Raw genomic sequence first — 16,830 nt, 5'->3', positions numbered from 1 at the left:
GCAAAATTACACAGAAGAACTATACAAGAATGAGCTTAACGTCCCTGATAATCACAATGAGGTGGTCACTGACCTCGAGCCAGACATCCTAGAATGTGAAGTGAAGTGGGCCTTAGAAAAGCTGAGCAACAACAAAGCTAGTGGAAGTGACAGTATTCCAGCTGAGCTATTCAAAATCTTAAAAGACAATGCAGTAAAAGTGCTACACTCAATTTGCCAGCAAATTTGGAAAACTCAACAATGGCCACAGGATTGGAAAAGATCAGTTTACATTCCAATTCCAAAGAAAGGCAGTGCCAAAGAATGTTCAAACTATCGCACCATTGCACTCATTTCTCATGCTAGTAAAGTCATGCTTAAAATCCTACAAGCTAGACTTCAGCAGTATGTGGATCGAGAACTACCAGAAGTGCAGGCAGGATTTCGAAGAGGCAGAGGAACTAGAGATCAAATTGCCAACATACGCTGGATCATGGAGAAAGCTAGGGAGTTCCAGAAAAACATCTACTTCTGCTTCATTGACTATGCTAAAGCCTTTGATTGTGTGGATCATAAAAAACTGTGGCAAGTTCTTAAAGAGATGGGAGTACCAGACCATCTTATTTGTCTCTTGAGAAACCTATATGCGGGTCAAGAAGCAACAGTGAGAACTGGACACGGAACCACTGATTGGTTCAAAATTGGGAAAGGAGTCCGGCAAGGCTGTATACTGTCGCCCTGCCTATTTAACTTATATGCAGAGCACATCATGAGAAAGGCAGGGCTAGATGAATCAAAAGTTGGAATTAAGATTGCCGGAAGAAATATCAACAACCTAAGATACGCAGATGATACCACTCTAATGGCAGAAAGTGAAGAAGAACTAAAGAGCCTCTTGTTGCAGGTGAAGAAGGAGAGTGCAAAACTTGGGTTGAAACTTAACATTAAGAAAACCAAGATCATGGCATCTGGCCCTCTCAATTCCTGGCAAATAGATGGGGAAGAAATGGAGGTAGTGACAGATTTTATTTTCCTGGGCTCCAAGATCACTGCAGATGGGGACTGTAGCCAAGAAATTAAAAGACGCTTGCTCCTGGGGAGGAAAGCCATGGCAAATCTAGACAGCACACTAAAAAGCAGAGACATCACCCTGTCAACAAAAGTGCATATAGTCAAGGCTATGGTCTTCACAGTTGCAATGTATGGCAGTGAAAGTTGGACCATAAGAAAGGCTGAGCGCCAAAGAATTGAGGCCTTTGAACTCTGGTGCTGGAGAAGACTCCTGCGATTCCCTTGGACTGCAAGGTGATCCAACCGGTCAGTCCTAGAGGAGATCAACCCTGACTGCTCTTTAGAAGGCCAGATCCTGAAGCTAAAACTCAAATACTTTGGCCACCTAATGAGAACGAAGGACTCACTGGAGAAGAGCCTAATGCTGGGAAAGATTGAGGGCAATAGAAGAAGGGGACGACAGAGAATGAGGTGGCTGGATGGAGTTACTGAAGCAGTAGGCGTGAGCTTAAATGGACTCCAGAAGATGGTAGAGGACAGGAAAGCCTGGAGGAACGTTGTCCATAGGGTCGCGATGGGTCGGACATGACTTCGCGACTAACAACAACAATATATATGCATATATGTATATAAATATATGGGACGTGGTGGCTCAGTGGGTTAGGACGCTGAGCTTGTTGATCAGAAGGCCGGCAGTTTGGCGGGTCGAATCCCGAGTGCCGCGTAACAGAGAGAGCGCATTTTACTCATCCCAGCTTCTGCCAACCTAGCAGTTCAAAAGCACGTAAAAATGCAAGTAGAAAAATAGGGACCACTCCGGTGGGAAGGGAACGGCGTTCCGTGCGCCTTTGGCATCTAGTCATGCCGGCCACATGACCACGGAGACGTCCTCGGACAAGTGCTGGCTCTTCAACTTTGAAATGGAGATGAGCACCGGCCCCTAGAGTTGGAAACGACTAGCACGCACGTGCGGGGGAACCTTTACCTTTACCTTTTTACATCACAGGTGGAAGGCTTGAATTTTGGATCGATGCTGAATGTGCTCCTTCATTTTGGGTGTTTCTGGTAATTTTAATGCATGTTTTACCTTTACCTTTATATACATATATATATACACACACATACACAAATACACGTGTGTTTATGTGTGTGTGTGTGTGTGTGTAAATTTATGGCTGGCTGAGGAATTCTGGGAGTTGAACTCCACGAGTCATAAAAGAGCCAAGGTTGCCTACCCCTAGTAGATGCTACAGAATAGATACAGTCACTGTCTCTCAGCCCAACTCACCTCACACTGTTGTGGAGAAAACAAAATCTCTACTTTCAACGCTGATCAAAATTATACATTAAAAAAAGCAGAATGAAAATATCATAATATAAATATAAACAACGCATATACAACATAACAAACGGGCAATTCAACAACCAAAGAAAAGCATTCAAGATGGGCTCATAAAAATCCTCAGTCAATGCCAGAGGGGGGAAAATACTTTGAAAAGGTAGGCTTATTGCATTTATTATGGAATAAATCAGTCCTGGCTTGGGTTCACGCTACACATTAAATTGTAAACCATATAAAAACTCCACATTGGGAAATCATGATGTGCAAATCTGTCTCTCCTGTTTTTTGTAATTTATAATTGATGGCTTTCAGAGGGGTGTAGACCTTTGTCAATGTGATTAGTAATAAAGAACGGTTAATTAAATTATACCCACTCAGAACACTCTAGTACCATTGTACAAATTCAATAGGGAGAAATATTTGGGTATCACCCCATATGCATTGTTTTCTTGAAGAATTTCTGCCTATGCAGAAGTCCAAGGCAGGAAACCAATGAATAGCTCTACTGTTCAACACACGGAAACTTTCAATTTCTCTTAAAAAAACTAACTACAGTACACTGTCAAAATGGGGGGGAAACCATATTACAGTTTTATTGTTGTAAACATTTGAAGAGGGAAAAGAACTTTGTCAGATTTCAATTGCTAAGTCAGGGCTAAATACTCTCTTAGGCAGGGGTCCTCAAACTTGGCCACTTTAAGACTTGTGGACTTCAACTCCCAGAATTCCCCAGCCAGCTGGCTAGGGAATTCTGGGAGTTGAAGTCCACAAGTCTTAAAGTGGCCAAGTTTGAGGACCCCTGCTCTTAGGGTTCATCTGGAGCTGCTCAAGGCTACAAACTGGAGGAATATCCATCACAAATATAGATAGGTTTACTCTTAAAGTGTGAATTTTGGCAACTGTCTTTGCTTCCTAGTTGGGACACACAGGTAGTCCTCGATTTTCAACTGTTCATTTAGTGACCATTCAAAGATATCACAGCACTAAAAAAAAGGTGACTTATGACCGTTTTTCACACTTTGTGATCGTTGCAGCATATCCATGGTCATGGGATCAAAATTTGGACAACTAGCTCATATTTATGCCAGCTGTGGTGTCCCAGTGTCACTGATCATCTTTTGCAACCTCAAAATCAAAGGGGAGCCAAATTCACTTAACATGCTACTAATTTTATCAAGCGCAGTGATTCACTTAACGGCGCCCTTAAAAGAGGGCGGGCAATCCCTTTGGTTCCGAGCCTCACGGCCGCGTCTGCGCGTGCGCAGCTCAAAGACATCCGGACCCTCTGGTGGCGCTGCTCTTTTTTTTTTATTCCGCTTCTCTCGCGCGGCAGGAACAATATGGCTGGGCCGCCTTCAAGCCTCTGACGTCATCGTCGGGCGCCTGCGCCGGAAGCGGAAGAGCGCGAATGTCTGGGCGTGCAGTGTCTGGATGCGTGGATGTTTCAACGTGCGTTTCCCGTGGAGTCGTGTAGCTGCTCTGGCTCCTAGCAGAGGGCTGGTGTGGCCCTCGGCTCGCCCCCTCCTTGCTTCAATCTTGCGCTTGGCCTGATCTTCCTCCTCGCCATGGCGGGCATCCTCTTCGAAGACATCTTCGACGTGAAGGATATCGACCCCGAGGGCAAGAAATTCGACCGGGGTGGGGCTCAGATGCAGTCTCGTTTCTTTCTCTTCCCCTCCCTCCCTCCCCAAACGATCCCTCCGTTTTGCTTGTTCCGCTTTATCCACAACAACAGCCCTGTGAGGTAGGGCAGGCTTCGCCGTGCTGAGCAGCCACAGGGTCCCCCGAAGGAGAGTCGCGTCTCTTGATTGTTTTTGATTGGAGGCCAGCTGCTAAACTATTATTATTACTATTATTATTATTACTATTATTCAAGGTTTGAGGCTGCAGTTCCGCAAACTCTTTAAATTGGGAAGTCGTTTGCGGTGTTTTGCTGTTTCCAAAAACGGCTTGGACGTGAGGGTGAAATCCCCGAGGACGGAACTCGGTTTGGAAACGTTGCTTTGGGGGGCAAATGCATTCTGGAAAGTAGCAGGTTGAAAGCAACTGGTTTTCTTTGGGTAATGCAGCACAGGGGGTAGAATATTTTCCCTTCGTGGTGTAGCCTGCCTCACAGGGTTGTTGTGAGCATTAAAAATATTATTTACTTTTACCAAGGCAAAATATAAGCCAGGTAATTTATGCAGACTGGACTATCCCATCGAGCAGTGGGATAGGGCTGCTGAGATTACCCATGTGGATGAGTAATTGCTTTTAATTGTGTTTTTGGAATGTTTGGTTCCTGCTGTATATGGTTATTTTATGAAGTATAAACTTGGTTTTACTCTGACTAGCATTTATTTACTTTAACCCAATCACAGATTGGGGTATTGCATATTGGTGGCTTGAAACAGCCGCCAAGGAGCCTTAAAAATCAAATGACTTTCCATTTTAATCCATCTAATAATACTGGGTTCCTTGAAGGAAGTATTTATTGGAACAACTTTAATGTCAATTGTCCCATTAGCATATGCAGGAAAAGGAAGCGCCTGGGACATAATTTTACCAAAAGTATAATTTTACTGATAAATCCATATAGGTACAGACGAAGTAAAGACAATTCTAAAAGTTTCCACAGACAGCTGCATAGGTAAAGTTTCCCTTTCCCCCTTCAGGCTTCCTACTGTCCATTGTTCACCAAATCCAACGCTTGCTTTGTGTTTTGGAAAACGGTCCGTAACACAGGGGTCTTCAAACTTGGCAACTTTTAAGACTTGTGGACTTCAACTCCCTGAATTCCTCAGGGCTGGTGGAGGAATTCTGGGAGTTGAAGTCCACAAGTCTTAAAAGTTGCCAAGTTTAAAGACCCTTGCCATAACATGACCTTGAAGTGAAGGAACTTTCACAGGGCCCAGCTGGCTCTGTGGATTCCTCCGACCCTCCCAACTCCCCCCCCCCAAGGCTTCCATCTCCGCCCTTCTGTTTCTGTTGTCAAGCTGCAAGGAAAATTGCAGGCAGGGGTAGAATCCAAATCAGCTTTGACATTGACTCTGGACTCTGTTTCTGACCTGCTCTTCGATTCTTCTGGTAAAAGAAAAGTACCACTTATTATACCCATTCTAAGAATAGGATACTAGTGCTCTTCCCTCAGTAAGGTGGTGTTTTACTGCAGCCTTCAAATCTGGCCGCGCATAAGTACTCCTTCAACTTGTGGTACCTGTTCCCCAAATAAATGGAAATCCATTAATCGGTTCAAGAAGAATTTTTCAGCACTCTTGTAGAAAACCTGGATGACTTGGAGACTTTTCACCTAAGCCTCGCACGCGTTTGGAGTGACATTTGAGCAGTAAACATCTTTCTTGGAAGATTTTGCCTTTCAACAACTAACATCCTGGCATGTCTTTAGTTTCCCGGCTACACTGTGAGAGCGAGTCCTTCAAAATGGATCTGATCCTCGATGTGAACGTACAGATCTATCCAGTCGATCTTGGTGAGCACACACCTAGTCGTGTTTCTTGAGTTCCTGTATCCTTATAAAATATACTTGGACGGTGTGTTTTTTTTTTCCTGCAACCAAATTCAGACCTGCAACGTGAGATTTTCGCTAATATATGTAGCTCAGGGTTAAACGGCGGAGTCTTTGGTGCTCTCTTGGTTTGCTCGCAGACGTTTCATTATCCAACTAGGTAACGTCATCAGTGCTATTCAGGGTGGAGCTTATTCCTTGTTTATATACAGTAGCTTACTGTTGGTGAGGTGTGGTTTTCTCCTTGGTTCCTTAATTAGGCTATCATTTTTTTCTTGATTGCTTGGTGTTAATCTCTGCTTATTTGAGTGTTGGCTGCTGAAGAGGATGTTTTTGTATCTTTCTGTTTCCTTTTTGTTGTTGCTGTTGTTGTTGAAGAGTGAGGAAGATTCTCAGGGATGACTCACACCCTGGACGGTATCTCTTTACTCTCCTACCATCCGGTAGGAGATATAGGAATATAGCCAGCCGTACCAACAGGCTGAAAAACAGCTTTTATCCGTGGGCTGTTAGGCTTTTAAATGGGACATAATCTTATGCAGAATTGACTTGGGAGGCCGGTGTGTGGTGTAGTTGGTTCACATAGTGTGGTAGGATGGAGGGTTTGTTGTCACTGTGTTGGGGGAGCACGGGGGGAGGCTCAGCTAATCTCAATGTACACATGTTGTACTTTGACAATAAAGGTTTATTTATTATTATTAGCATGTAAACAAGCAAACGACCAAGCACAAAAAGCATCAAGGATACCACTTTTTTTTTTGCTTATTACTAGAAAGAATAATAGCAGCATCTAGAATATTCTGGATTTGCGTAGTGCATTGAATCATGAACTAAAGCTGCCCAGAATCCCTTGTAAGGGAGTTCAGTGGCATAAAAACTTAAACCAATAATCCTAATAACTAATCAAAGAGGCTTGACTCAATTAAGCATGCCAAGACATACTGATCAAATCTAGCACGTCCATACCTGAGCAAATGAAGTGTTGTGTAAAGTAATACATTCCAGTGTTTTGATATTTCTGGAGATGTTTACCCGAAGAAAGCCCTATTCTGTTCATTCATGCACAATTCTTTTCAAGCCCTGCGCTCGGATCTTACCCAAATGTTGTTATGGACTTTGACGTACTAGATTCGCACACTCGTTCCCCTGAGGATTAAGTCTAGCGAGTCTGATTCACAGGCTTTTTGCTTTTTCATTTTGTATTTCACTTCTAATGTTTATCATTTCTTGCATTTCAGGAGACAAATTCCGCCTTGTGATAGCCAGCACTTTGTATGAAGATGGGACATTGGATGATGGCGAATATAATCCTACAGACGATAGACCCTCCAGGTGACAAAAGGCCTTTTCTGCAGAGCTAGGGTGGAGGCCAGTGTAAAAGAAAATGCCATTATTGTCACAGGTCTTTGATCTCCTCTTCTAAGCTTGTGAGTTTTTAGATTTGGTGGACTAATAAGGGACTCCTCTCCCGTTGGCTGGAGAATTCTGGGAGTTGAAGTCCACAAGTCTTTTTAAGGTTGCCAACTTTGGACAGCCCTGTTCTAGGAGAACAAACATGCCCCCCCCTGGATTCTAGGGTGTCAAACTAGTCTACAAATGTTTCCCTTCCCCTCCCCCACCTCAAAACTTTGTGCCAATCCTGTTGGACCAGGGGTCTTCAAACTTGGCCCTTTTATGACTTGTGGACTTCAACTCCCAGAATTCCTCAGCCACTCACACTGGCTGAGGAATTCTGGAAGTTGAAGTCCACAGTTCATAAAAGGGCCAAGTCTGAAGACCCCTGGTTACACTGAGAAAATGTGTTTGAGTTCTGTTACTCGATGACTTCCATGGCCGAATCACGATGGAACCTGAAATAATCCAGTCTTAACTGTGCACAGTCATAGAACGACAGTGTAAGAATTCAAGGCGAGGATGTTGGCTCTTTCACAAAGGAATATTTTGATGTCTGTACATCAGGTATAGGGACGCGGTGGCTCAGTGGGTTAGGACGCTGAGCTTGTCGATCAGAAGGTCAGCAGTTTGGCGGATCGAATCCCGAGTGCCGCGTAACAGAGTGAGCGCCTGTTACTCGTCCCAGCTTCTTTCAACCTAACAGTTCGAAAGCACGTAAAAATGCAAGTAGAAAAATAGGGACCACTACGGTGGGAAGGTAACAGCGTTCCGTGCGCCTTTGGCATCTAAGTCATGCCAGCCACATGACCACGGAGACATCCTCGGACAAGCGCTGGCTCTTCGGCTTTGAAACGGAGATGAGCACCGGCCCCTAGAGTCGGAAATGACTAGCACGCATGTGCGAAAGAACCTTTACCTTTACCCAGTGCTTTTTTTGTAAAAGAAAAAGGTGCCAGAACTCACACGTGTCATACAACCCACCTTGCTTACCCTGCAAGGTTCCATCCAAAAAAGGTGCCGGAACTCCATTCTGAGCGTTCTATGACAAAAAAAGCCCTGACTTTACCTTTTTACATCACAGGTGGAAGGCTTGAATTTTGGATTGATGCTGAATGTGCTCCTTCATTTTGGGTGTTTCTGGTAATTTTAATGCATGTTTTAACGTATGTTCCCTTCTTTTGGCCGATTCTTCTTCACAGGGCGGACCAGTTTGAATATGTGATGTACGGGAAGGTGTACAGGATTGAGGGTGATGAGACATCAACAGAAGCAGCCACACGCCTGTGAGTGTCCTCTTCTGAAAGAGGCCGAAGAGTAATTGTGTTTTGACATCATAGAAAGCCGTAACTTGATTGGTTGGATTCAGACAGAGGATGTCGTTTGAAGGTCTACAGCAACTCATTGTGGTCAACTCACTGTAGCTAATTAGCTACGGGCCAGCTCACGGCCCATTTGCCACAGCCAATTCTCTGTAAGACAACTCACCGCGGTCAAGCCACAGGACGACTTGCCGAGGGGCGAGAGTCACACTGATATCAAAGAAATAGTTGAATTGGATCATTAAAGGTTGCGAAAGGAAGGAGAAAATAAAACATGAATGACAAAAAATTAAAATAATTTTTAAATGGTTTTATATCATTAAATAGAATTGTTGCGCAGTGAGTTGTCCTGTGGCAAGCTGGCCGCTGCATATTGGCCCTGGCAAGTTGACCATGATGAGTTGCCCTATTCCATTCTCAAAGTGCACTAGACTTTCTTAGCTTAAGAGCCGTGGGTAGCGCAGTGGCTAGAATGCAGTATTGCTAGCTAGTTCTGCCAATTGCCAGCAGTTCGATTCTCACCGGCTCAAGGTGGACTCAGCCTTCCCTCCTTCCGAGATCGGTAAAATGAGGACCCAGATTGTTGGGGGGAGTCAAATATGCTGACTCTGCAAACCACTTAGAGAGGGCTGTAAAGCACGGTGAAGCGGTATATAAGGGCTATTGTTGCTATGAGTCCCCTGTGCATGGTTTTTTTGGCGGTCCTTTTGCTCATTGTGCTAAATCCATAAGCCGTGGTTTTAAGTGCCAAACCATCTGCACGATGGCTTAGAGCAGGGGGTCTCTAAACTTGGCAACTTTTAAGAATTGTGGACTTCAGCTCTCGGAATTCCCCAACAAGCTGTGCTCCATGGGGAATTCTGGGAGTCGATGTCCACAAGCCTTAAAAGTTTCCAAGTTTGGAGACCCCCCCTGGCTTTGAGCAACACGTGGTTCATCCAGTTTGGTAAGAAGATCTGCTTATTATTATTATTATTATTCTGTTTTTTGCATCTTCCGTTAAATGGACAGATTGCAGATAATGGGAAAGGCTGGCTGTTTTTAAGATTCTCCCCCTAATCTGATATTTTCCAGCCTGTTGGGTCTTCCAACACCCTCGTTTCCTGAGTAGCATGACTAGGGACTGACTAAATGTTAGAGGTGTCTTATACTGGACTGAAGGGGTTTTAGCTTTTAATATTGTTTTAATTGTTGGGCTTATGTAATTTAATCTATTTTTTAATTTATACTATTTTTATATCATATTTTATGTTGCCCTGTAAACCGCCCTGAGTCCTTCGGGAATAGGGCGGTATAAAAATTTAATTAATTAAATAAATAAATAAATAAATAAATACAACTTCTTGAGGACAGCAGATTAAAGTAACAATGATCTTAAGAAGTTGTGTGGCAGAGGACAGTCTCTGTGGTGTATCGTGAGCGCAGTGTTTTCCGCCGCCGTCCGTAGTGTTTCTCAATCTCGGCTGCTTGAAGTCGTGTGGACTTCCAATTCCCCACGCTGAGGAATTCTGGGAGTTGAAGTCCACACCTCATCAAACAGCCCGGCTTTGAGAAACACCCGAGGCAGCGTGTGGCAGCGTGACCTATTCAGGACGTTTTCTCTCTTTACAACCGTGAGCAGGCTGCCTCCTCCTCTCTCACCCCCTTCTCTTCCCCTCCTCCAGCTCTGCCTACGTCTCCTATGGCGGCCTGCTCATGAGACTCCAGGGAGATGCCAACAACTTGCACGGCTTTGAAGTGGACTCCAGGGTCTACCTCCTGATGAAGAAATTAGCCTTCTGACCAGCTTCCGCCACCAAATGGAGCAGCTGGGAACATTACGGAAAATAACGCTGATCCGTTCCTTCCTCTGCCTCACGGAGGCACAGGGAGCAAAGCTTCGGTAATGAGTTAGAAGGATGCTTCTAATGTTTCTCCACTGCCTTGTCAGCCACAAAAAAAAAAAAGACAGCTTTTCTCTCTGCCATTTTTCCCAGGGCCCTTTGGAGTTAGGAAGTAGCTGCCAAGCTACATGGCAGCATTCCTCACGAAGCTAAGTTGTAATACTTCCTGGCACCGGAAACTATACGCTTTTGATGAGACGATCTTGTTTTACAATGAAGAAAGGTCATTTTTCTACAAAGGCAACACTGCCATTTCTGGTGAACGGGGGGGGGGGCTATTTTTCTCTGGTGTTTTTGGTCGAAAACAGAGAGAAAAAGAAGTTATCTCCTGGCTCAAACTCCTACAGATAAAGCGTTGCTCCTTTTTTTTAAAACCTTAAATAAAGATGTGTTTTTTTAAATATATATATGGTGGTTTGGGCTGTGCCCAGGAAGGAACTTCTCTGTCTCTCTGATTAACACAGCTCGATCAGTCTGGAGTGCAAAGCTTCCAGCACCTCTCCCCAGTTTTCTGTGGATCATATAGAGCAGACATGTCAAACTGCCGGCCCACGGCCCAGATGCGTCATGCCGAAACCGCACCCACCCCATTGCCAGCCATGGGGAAAAAGTCACGATACGTTGAAATGAGTTTGGGGGAATTTTCCAGCCATGTAGATACGCTTTGTTCCTAGGGCAAGAAAAGAAAGCAGTCAGATTGCTTGGTGAGAGCAACCTTCACGTGGTCAGAAGCTGCTCTTGACAGGTTTGGAGCAGATTCTTGAAGAAGTTAGCTGGGCCATTCCTCTAGCACAAGGGTCTTCAAATGTGGGCCTTTTATGACTTGTGGACTTCAATTCCCAGAATTCCTCAGCCAGCAAAGCTGGCTGAGGAATTCTGGGAGTTGAAGTCCACAGGTCATAAGAGGGCCACGTTTGAAGACCCCTGCTCTAGCAGTTTTTCAAACATGGCAACTTGAAGATATGTGGACTTCAACTCCCAGAATTCCTCACCCAGCATGCTAGGGTCCACACACGACGTCACGTGATGTCGCCAGTTTGACATGCCTGATCTAGAGGGACCCAGAAGGCAACTTGGGTGTTCTCCAGACGCTTGGGACCTCTTATGCCCCTCGGCCACAGCTCCTGGGATGCAGCAGAAAGGGACTGTGGGAGCTAGACTAGTATAGTGGTTAAGCTTCCCGATGTGGGGTCCAGCAGACTTGAGTTCAAGTCCTTGAGCAAAAAAATTCAAGGGTGAGTTGGGGAGACTTTGTGTTTCAGATCAAACAATTTCACAGGGTGGTAAAGATACAACAAGAAAAAAATTCCTGTCCTGTTCACCGATTTGAAACGTCCAAAGAAAAGTGAACTAGGAATGTTTAGCAGTGTGTGTGTGTGTGTGAGAGAGAGATTATCTTGGGATGATGGATTTGAAAAAGTCTCTTATGCTGGTTGGGGATGGCAGGAATTATATAGTTGATGGAGATGACGCCGTGTTACAGGTAGTCCTCGGCTTACAACTATAATTGAGCCCACCATTTTGGTTATAAGTCATGGTGGTTCAAAAAGTGCATCAACACAGGACCAGGCCTGATTGTACAAACTTTTTTGCAGCAGTCATTAAGTGAATGCCACAGTAGTTAAGGGAACCCATGGTTTGCTACGGGATGGGGTTGGTTTTTTTTCCAGGAAACCCGTTTCTGACAAAAAAAGATGTCGCAAATGACTGTGGGGTGCTGCAAACAATTGTAAATGCAGGCTAGTTGCTGAGCTCCCAAAATGCAGTAATGTGACTTTGGAGTGCACCTGGACAGCAGAACTTTGAATCCGTGTCGTTCATCCCATTTTGGGTTTCCGTTGGAACTTCAGTCGCTAAGCAATCGGTCGTAAGTCAAGGACTACCTGTACAGAAAGCTGGCTTATGATCTTTGTACCTAGTCAAGAAAAGGGTAAGCTTGACAAGACAAGCCTACAATTTTTCTCCAAAAAGCTTTTTACAATATGACTGCCAAAGCAGCAATAAAGAGTTGAGTATCCTGTTTATCCCATAAGGTCTTCTTGTGCCAGTTAAATCCCTATCCCATCATATTACGTAATTATTTTTAAAAAATGAGTAAGGCCATCACTGATCATGCAATAGCAATCATAGCAGGTTTCGTTCTTTCCTGGTAGATTTCCTGATTGACACCTGGTTGGGATGTCACTCTTGGAAAGAATTATAAGACAGAACCAACTGTAACTGAATTATATTTACATTCCATTATGGTTTACTTAACAGCTCCAAAAGCACAGCTTTGCAGGAGAGGAGGACAATTGGAGCAGTTTTGGGCACCTTGCCCCCAAATTACCCAAATAATGCTGTGATCCCTTATTCCAGGGGTCTCCAAACCTGGCAACTTTAAGATCTGTGGACTTTTTAACTCCCAAAATTCCTCAGGCAGCCATGCTGGCTGAGGAATTCTGTTGTGGGTTGAAGTCCACAAGTCTTAAAAGTTGCCAGGTTTGGAGACCTCTACCTTAATCAGAAAACACTCAGCTGCTCCTTTCCTCCCCTCCCCCCCACGTACCTCTGGAGCTTCTTGATATAAAGTGAGGACTTCTCAAATTCAGTGATACCTCCAAATGTTATTGCCTAGATGTGGTTTTCATAGACAGTTTATTAAAATGGGGTCCACAGACAAGAAAGTAGATCTGGAATTTAGCTGGGATTAGTAGCTTGATGGCAGATGCTCAGGGTCAACCTTTACAGTTTGGTAGCCCAGCTTGGGGGAGAACTGGCCCCCCACACAGATAAGTTGTGGGCGTGTGTGCACCAGCCAGCCATTCACGCAGCCCGGTCATGGGCCGAAGCCTGGAAGTTGGGGACCCCTGCTCTAGGTTTCGATTCTTGTCCTTGAGAAAATCCCAGTATATACACACCCACTAATAAATGGTTAAACCCTAGGGCACAGCAGCAAAAAAAGGGGGACCTTGTAGAGCACGGGTGTCAAACTCTTCATGTGACGTATGGCGACTTTTTTTTTTTTTTGCATTGCTGGAGCTGGGGTGGACGCAGCCTCCGCATGCTGCGACCGGCCCTGTGGGCCAGCAGTTGGACACACCTGTTGTGGAGCCTCTGTTGCAAAGCCCAGAATATTTTCTTTTATCCTTAATGACGAATTACTGAGATAACCACCTCCATTAGGAACAAGTCGGTTTTACATTAAGGTAAGTTGTCGAGAGAAACGGGGTCACTCAGCAGCTGATTCCGATTCGATGGCCCCGAATTGAGCGGACAAGATGGGCTGGGATGCGCTTCCATCTTTTCCACGGGAGTTTCCGTCGAGTTCCATTGGAGCTGCTTCTTCCAGAACAGCCACCGGGGTCAGAGGAGAAGGGATGCTGAGGCTTTGGGTTGCTTTTTTGAGGAAAAGCCAGACTTGCCCAACTCTGTAAGGCCTGAGTTTGGTTCGTTTTTTGCAGGCAGTTGAAGCAAGCTGGTACTAAATGCAGAGGACTAGGATCTCTTGGGTTAACGCAGCACCCCCTTCTTTTTCTCCCCCCACCTTTTAGCACCAGCCGCCGCCACTCTTGAGGGCTTGGTCAGCCCTGCTCTTCCAACCTGGCTTCCAGATGGCCTTTTTTTTTTCCTTCCCGTAGCTGCACTACAGACGCAGGATTACTCAGTGCCTGCTTGACGTGACCAAACGGAGGTGGTGGTGCTAAGGAGGAAAGGCAACCCCAGGTTGACGGCCCTCGGCACAGGAGTCTTTCCGGAGGTCGTAGAAGAGGAAGTTCAGTTTTCCTTGCAAAAGCTGCACGTAGGTCCAGAAGACGGTCCTAAGATTCCTTGTTGAAATGAGTTTGGGGACATTTTCCGGCAGTGTAGATACGCTTTGTTCCTAGGGCAAGAAAAGAAAGCAGTCACGATTGCCTGACGAGAGCAACCTTCACGTGGTCAGAAGCTGCTCTTGACAGGTTTGGAGCAGATTCTTGAAGAAAGTTAGCTGGGCCATTGCTCTAGCACAAGGGTCTTCAAACGTGGGCCTTTTATGACTTGTGGACTTCAATTCCCAGAAAGCTGGCTGAGGAATTCTGGGAGTTGAAGTCCACAGGTCATAAGAGGGCCAAGTTTGAAGACCCCTGCTCTAGCAGTTTTTCAAACATGGCAATTTTAAGATATGTGGACTTCAACTCTCAGAATTCCTCACCCAGCATGCTAGGGTACACACATCTTAAAGTAGCCAAGTTTGGGAAATGCTACAGGTAGTCCTCGACTTACAACCATGCACTTAGTGAACATTTAAAGTTACAACGGCACGGAAAAATTACTTATGACTGTTTTTCAGTCATTACATAACTCAGCAACTACATTCACTTAACCACTGTGGCAAAAAAAGGTTGTAAAAACTGTCTTGCCTGGCAATGGAAATTTTGAGCTCAATTGTGGTCCTACGTTGTGGACCACCTGTACTGGCAGTTGAGGGTAGGAAAGAATATCGTGAGCAAGGACACACATCCAATTTTGCAGCTACTATTAAGATTGTTGGATGAGCAGGTACAAAAACAGCCAGGGAAATGATTGAAGCCTGGGAAACAGGCCCCCTCCTCAGTCAACAGGGGTGCTGATTTACCACCAGCCTATCAAGTACTTAGAAGGCGAGGGCTGGGCAGCACAAGCAAACAACAGCTAATGACTTCAAAGCCAGCCATCAACACACCCCATCAGCATCTGAAAAGCCACTTACAACAGGCACTATAAGTAACACACAGAGAACAGCACGCACACTGCTAGAGAGAAGTTTCCTGAAGATGCACTCCAGCATGTATGGCAAAGTTCGGAAGACAAAATCTCTGGTCCCGGTGACTGACCCAGATTGAATCCTCCAATATTATCCTGAGACACGTAAGTTTGCCTTCGTTTGTGAATATCATAACTGCTTAGAAATGCTAAGCTAGTTGTAAGGCAAACATTGCAATGAAGTTACACACCCGTTACAGCTGCAAGCAGCCGTTTACTTTTTAGCCAACTGCGTTGCACAAAGCAGACCCTGGCTTAGTGATGGTTGGCTGCACATACTCAATACATTCAATAACCAGGTTATGAGTGTCATTGTGTCAACGGGGAACAGTGTCTGAGTCTGGCAATATATAAACACAATAAATACAGGGAGCCATCACTTAATGGCCGCCCTGTTTAGTAATCAAAGTTGATGACAGCGCAGAAAAAGTCACTGCAAATCTCAGTCACAGGATGGTTTGTTTAATGACCGTGGGTGATTTGCTTAATGACCAACTAGAAGTGAGATCATACATTCATCATATGTCACGTGATATCTCAATGACTGCATCACTGAGTGACGAGTTGTCAGTGCCGATTATTAAAACAAGGACTACTTGTAAACACACATGTAGCTATGAAAAGAAAATGCGGTATATCCTAAAACGGCCCAGCTTCATGCAACCGATAAGGTGCCTTTGATAGAATAGTCTCCAAGATTCGCTCAAATTCTTGTCATATCCTATGTTTGTACCAAGATCGTTCACCGTATCTCCATATCTTTTAGTGCCAACAAACGTCCACCACAACTACAATATGCTGCATATATCACCAGTGGTGGGATTCAAATATGTGAACAACTGGTTCTCTGTGTGGATGCCGCTTCCAGAAGTCCATTCTGGGCCCGGGCAACAAAAAATTAGCTACCAGTTTTGCCAAAGTGGTGCAAACTGGCCGAATCCCACCACTGCCAAGGGCAGGGGTCTTCAAACTTGGCCCTTTTATGACTTGTGGACTTCAACTCCCAGAATTCATCAGCTAGGCACGCTGAAGTCCACAAGTCATAAAAGGGCCAAGTTTGAAGACCCCTGGCCAAAGGTGTCAAGTGCACAAGGAAGCAAATGTCAGATGATGTTTGCATTACATGTTGTCCCATAAAGCAAACAAGCCAAGGTTATTACATAACTCAGCAACTGCAAAAATTAGCTACTGGTTCTGCCGAAGTGGTGTGAACCGGCTGAATCCCACCACTGTATGTCACCCATCACACATTACAAAAGTTTCCGACTTTCCAGAATCTTCCCCCCTTTTATCTACGACTTTCTCCGTCTTCCCTTTCATCTCTACTCATTCTATCATTAAACAACCCAAGACACCTCCCAGTTCTTCCTATTCGGTGTTGACTCATTAGCTGCTACTCAATTTACTTTCAGTTCATGGTTTATTTAAGTCCTGCATTCGTCAATCACCGACTCCATGTTTTCGGTTTCCGTAATTCTATACATTCTCTAGATCAGGGGTAGGCAACCTCGGCTCTTTTATGACTCGTGGACTTCAACTCCCAGAATTCCTGAGCCAGCCATGCTGAGGGAAAAGGGAGAGGTTTCCAAGCTGAGCCATGCTGGCTCAGGAATTCTGGGAGTTGAAGTCCAAGTC

General features: G+C 44.9%; 1 protein-coding gene across 5 annotated transcripts in view; it reads left to right on the top strand.

Moving 5' to 3' along the window:
• Positions 1-10,837, top strand: part of POLR2H (RNA polymerase II, I and III subunit H) — a gene marked incomplete at its 5' end in the record, with an annotated part of 12,934 nt that extends 2,097 nt beyond the window's left edge. Inside the window, 5 exons of one of the 5 annotated variants that reach the window (XM_081330032.1) lie at positions 3,724-3,970; positions 5,718-5,801; positions 7,076-7,169; positions 8,432-8,515; positions 10,216-10,837. In XM_081330032.1, coding sequence (XP_081186158.1) covers positions 3,898-3,970; positions 5,718-5,801; positions 7,076-7,169; positions 8,432-8,515; positions 10,216-10,333 — 453 coding nt within the window. In that variant the 3' untranslated portion in view covers positions 10,334-10,837. Of the gene's footprint in view, positions 1-3,723; positions 3,971-5,717; positions 5,802-7,075; positions 7,170-8,383; positions 8,516-10,172 lie in introns of those variants that run through there. The other 4 variants (XM_081330035.1, XM_081330034.1, XM_081330033.1 and 1 more) reach the window with 4 other exon arrangements.
• Between the last annotated feature and the right edge of the window lie 5,993 nt (positions 10,838-16,830).

This window comes from Vipera berus (assembly GCF_964194415.1).
Source record: "Vipera berus genome assembly, chromosome: 5".
NCBI lineage: Eukaryota > Metazoa > Chordata > Lepidosauria > Squamata > Viperidae > Vipera > Vipera berus.
The sequence above is the reverse complement of the archived record's forward strand: the minus strand, read 5'-3'. Positions and strand labels throughout refer to the sequence as shown.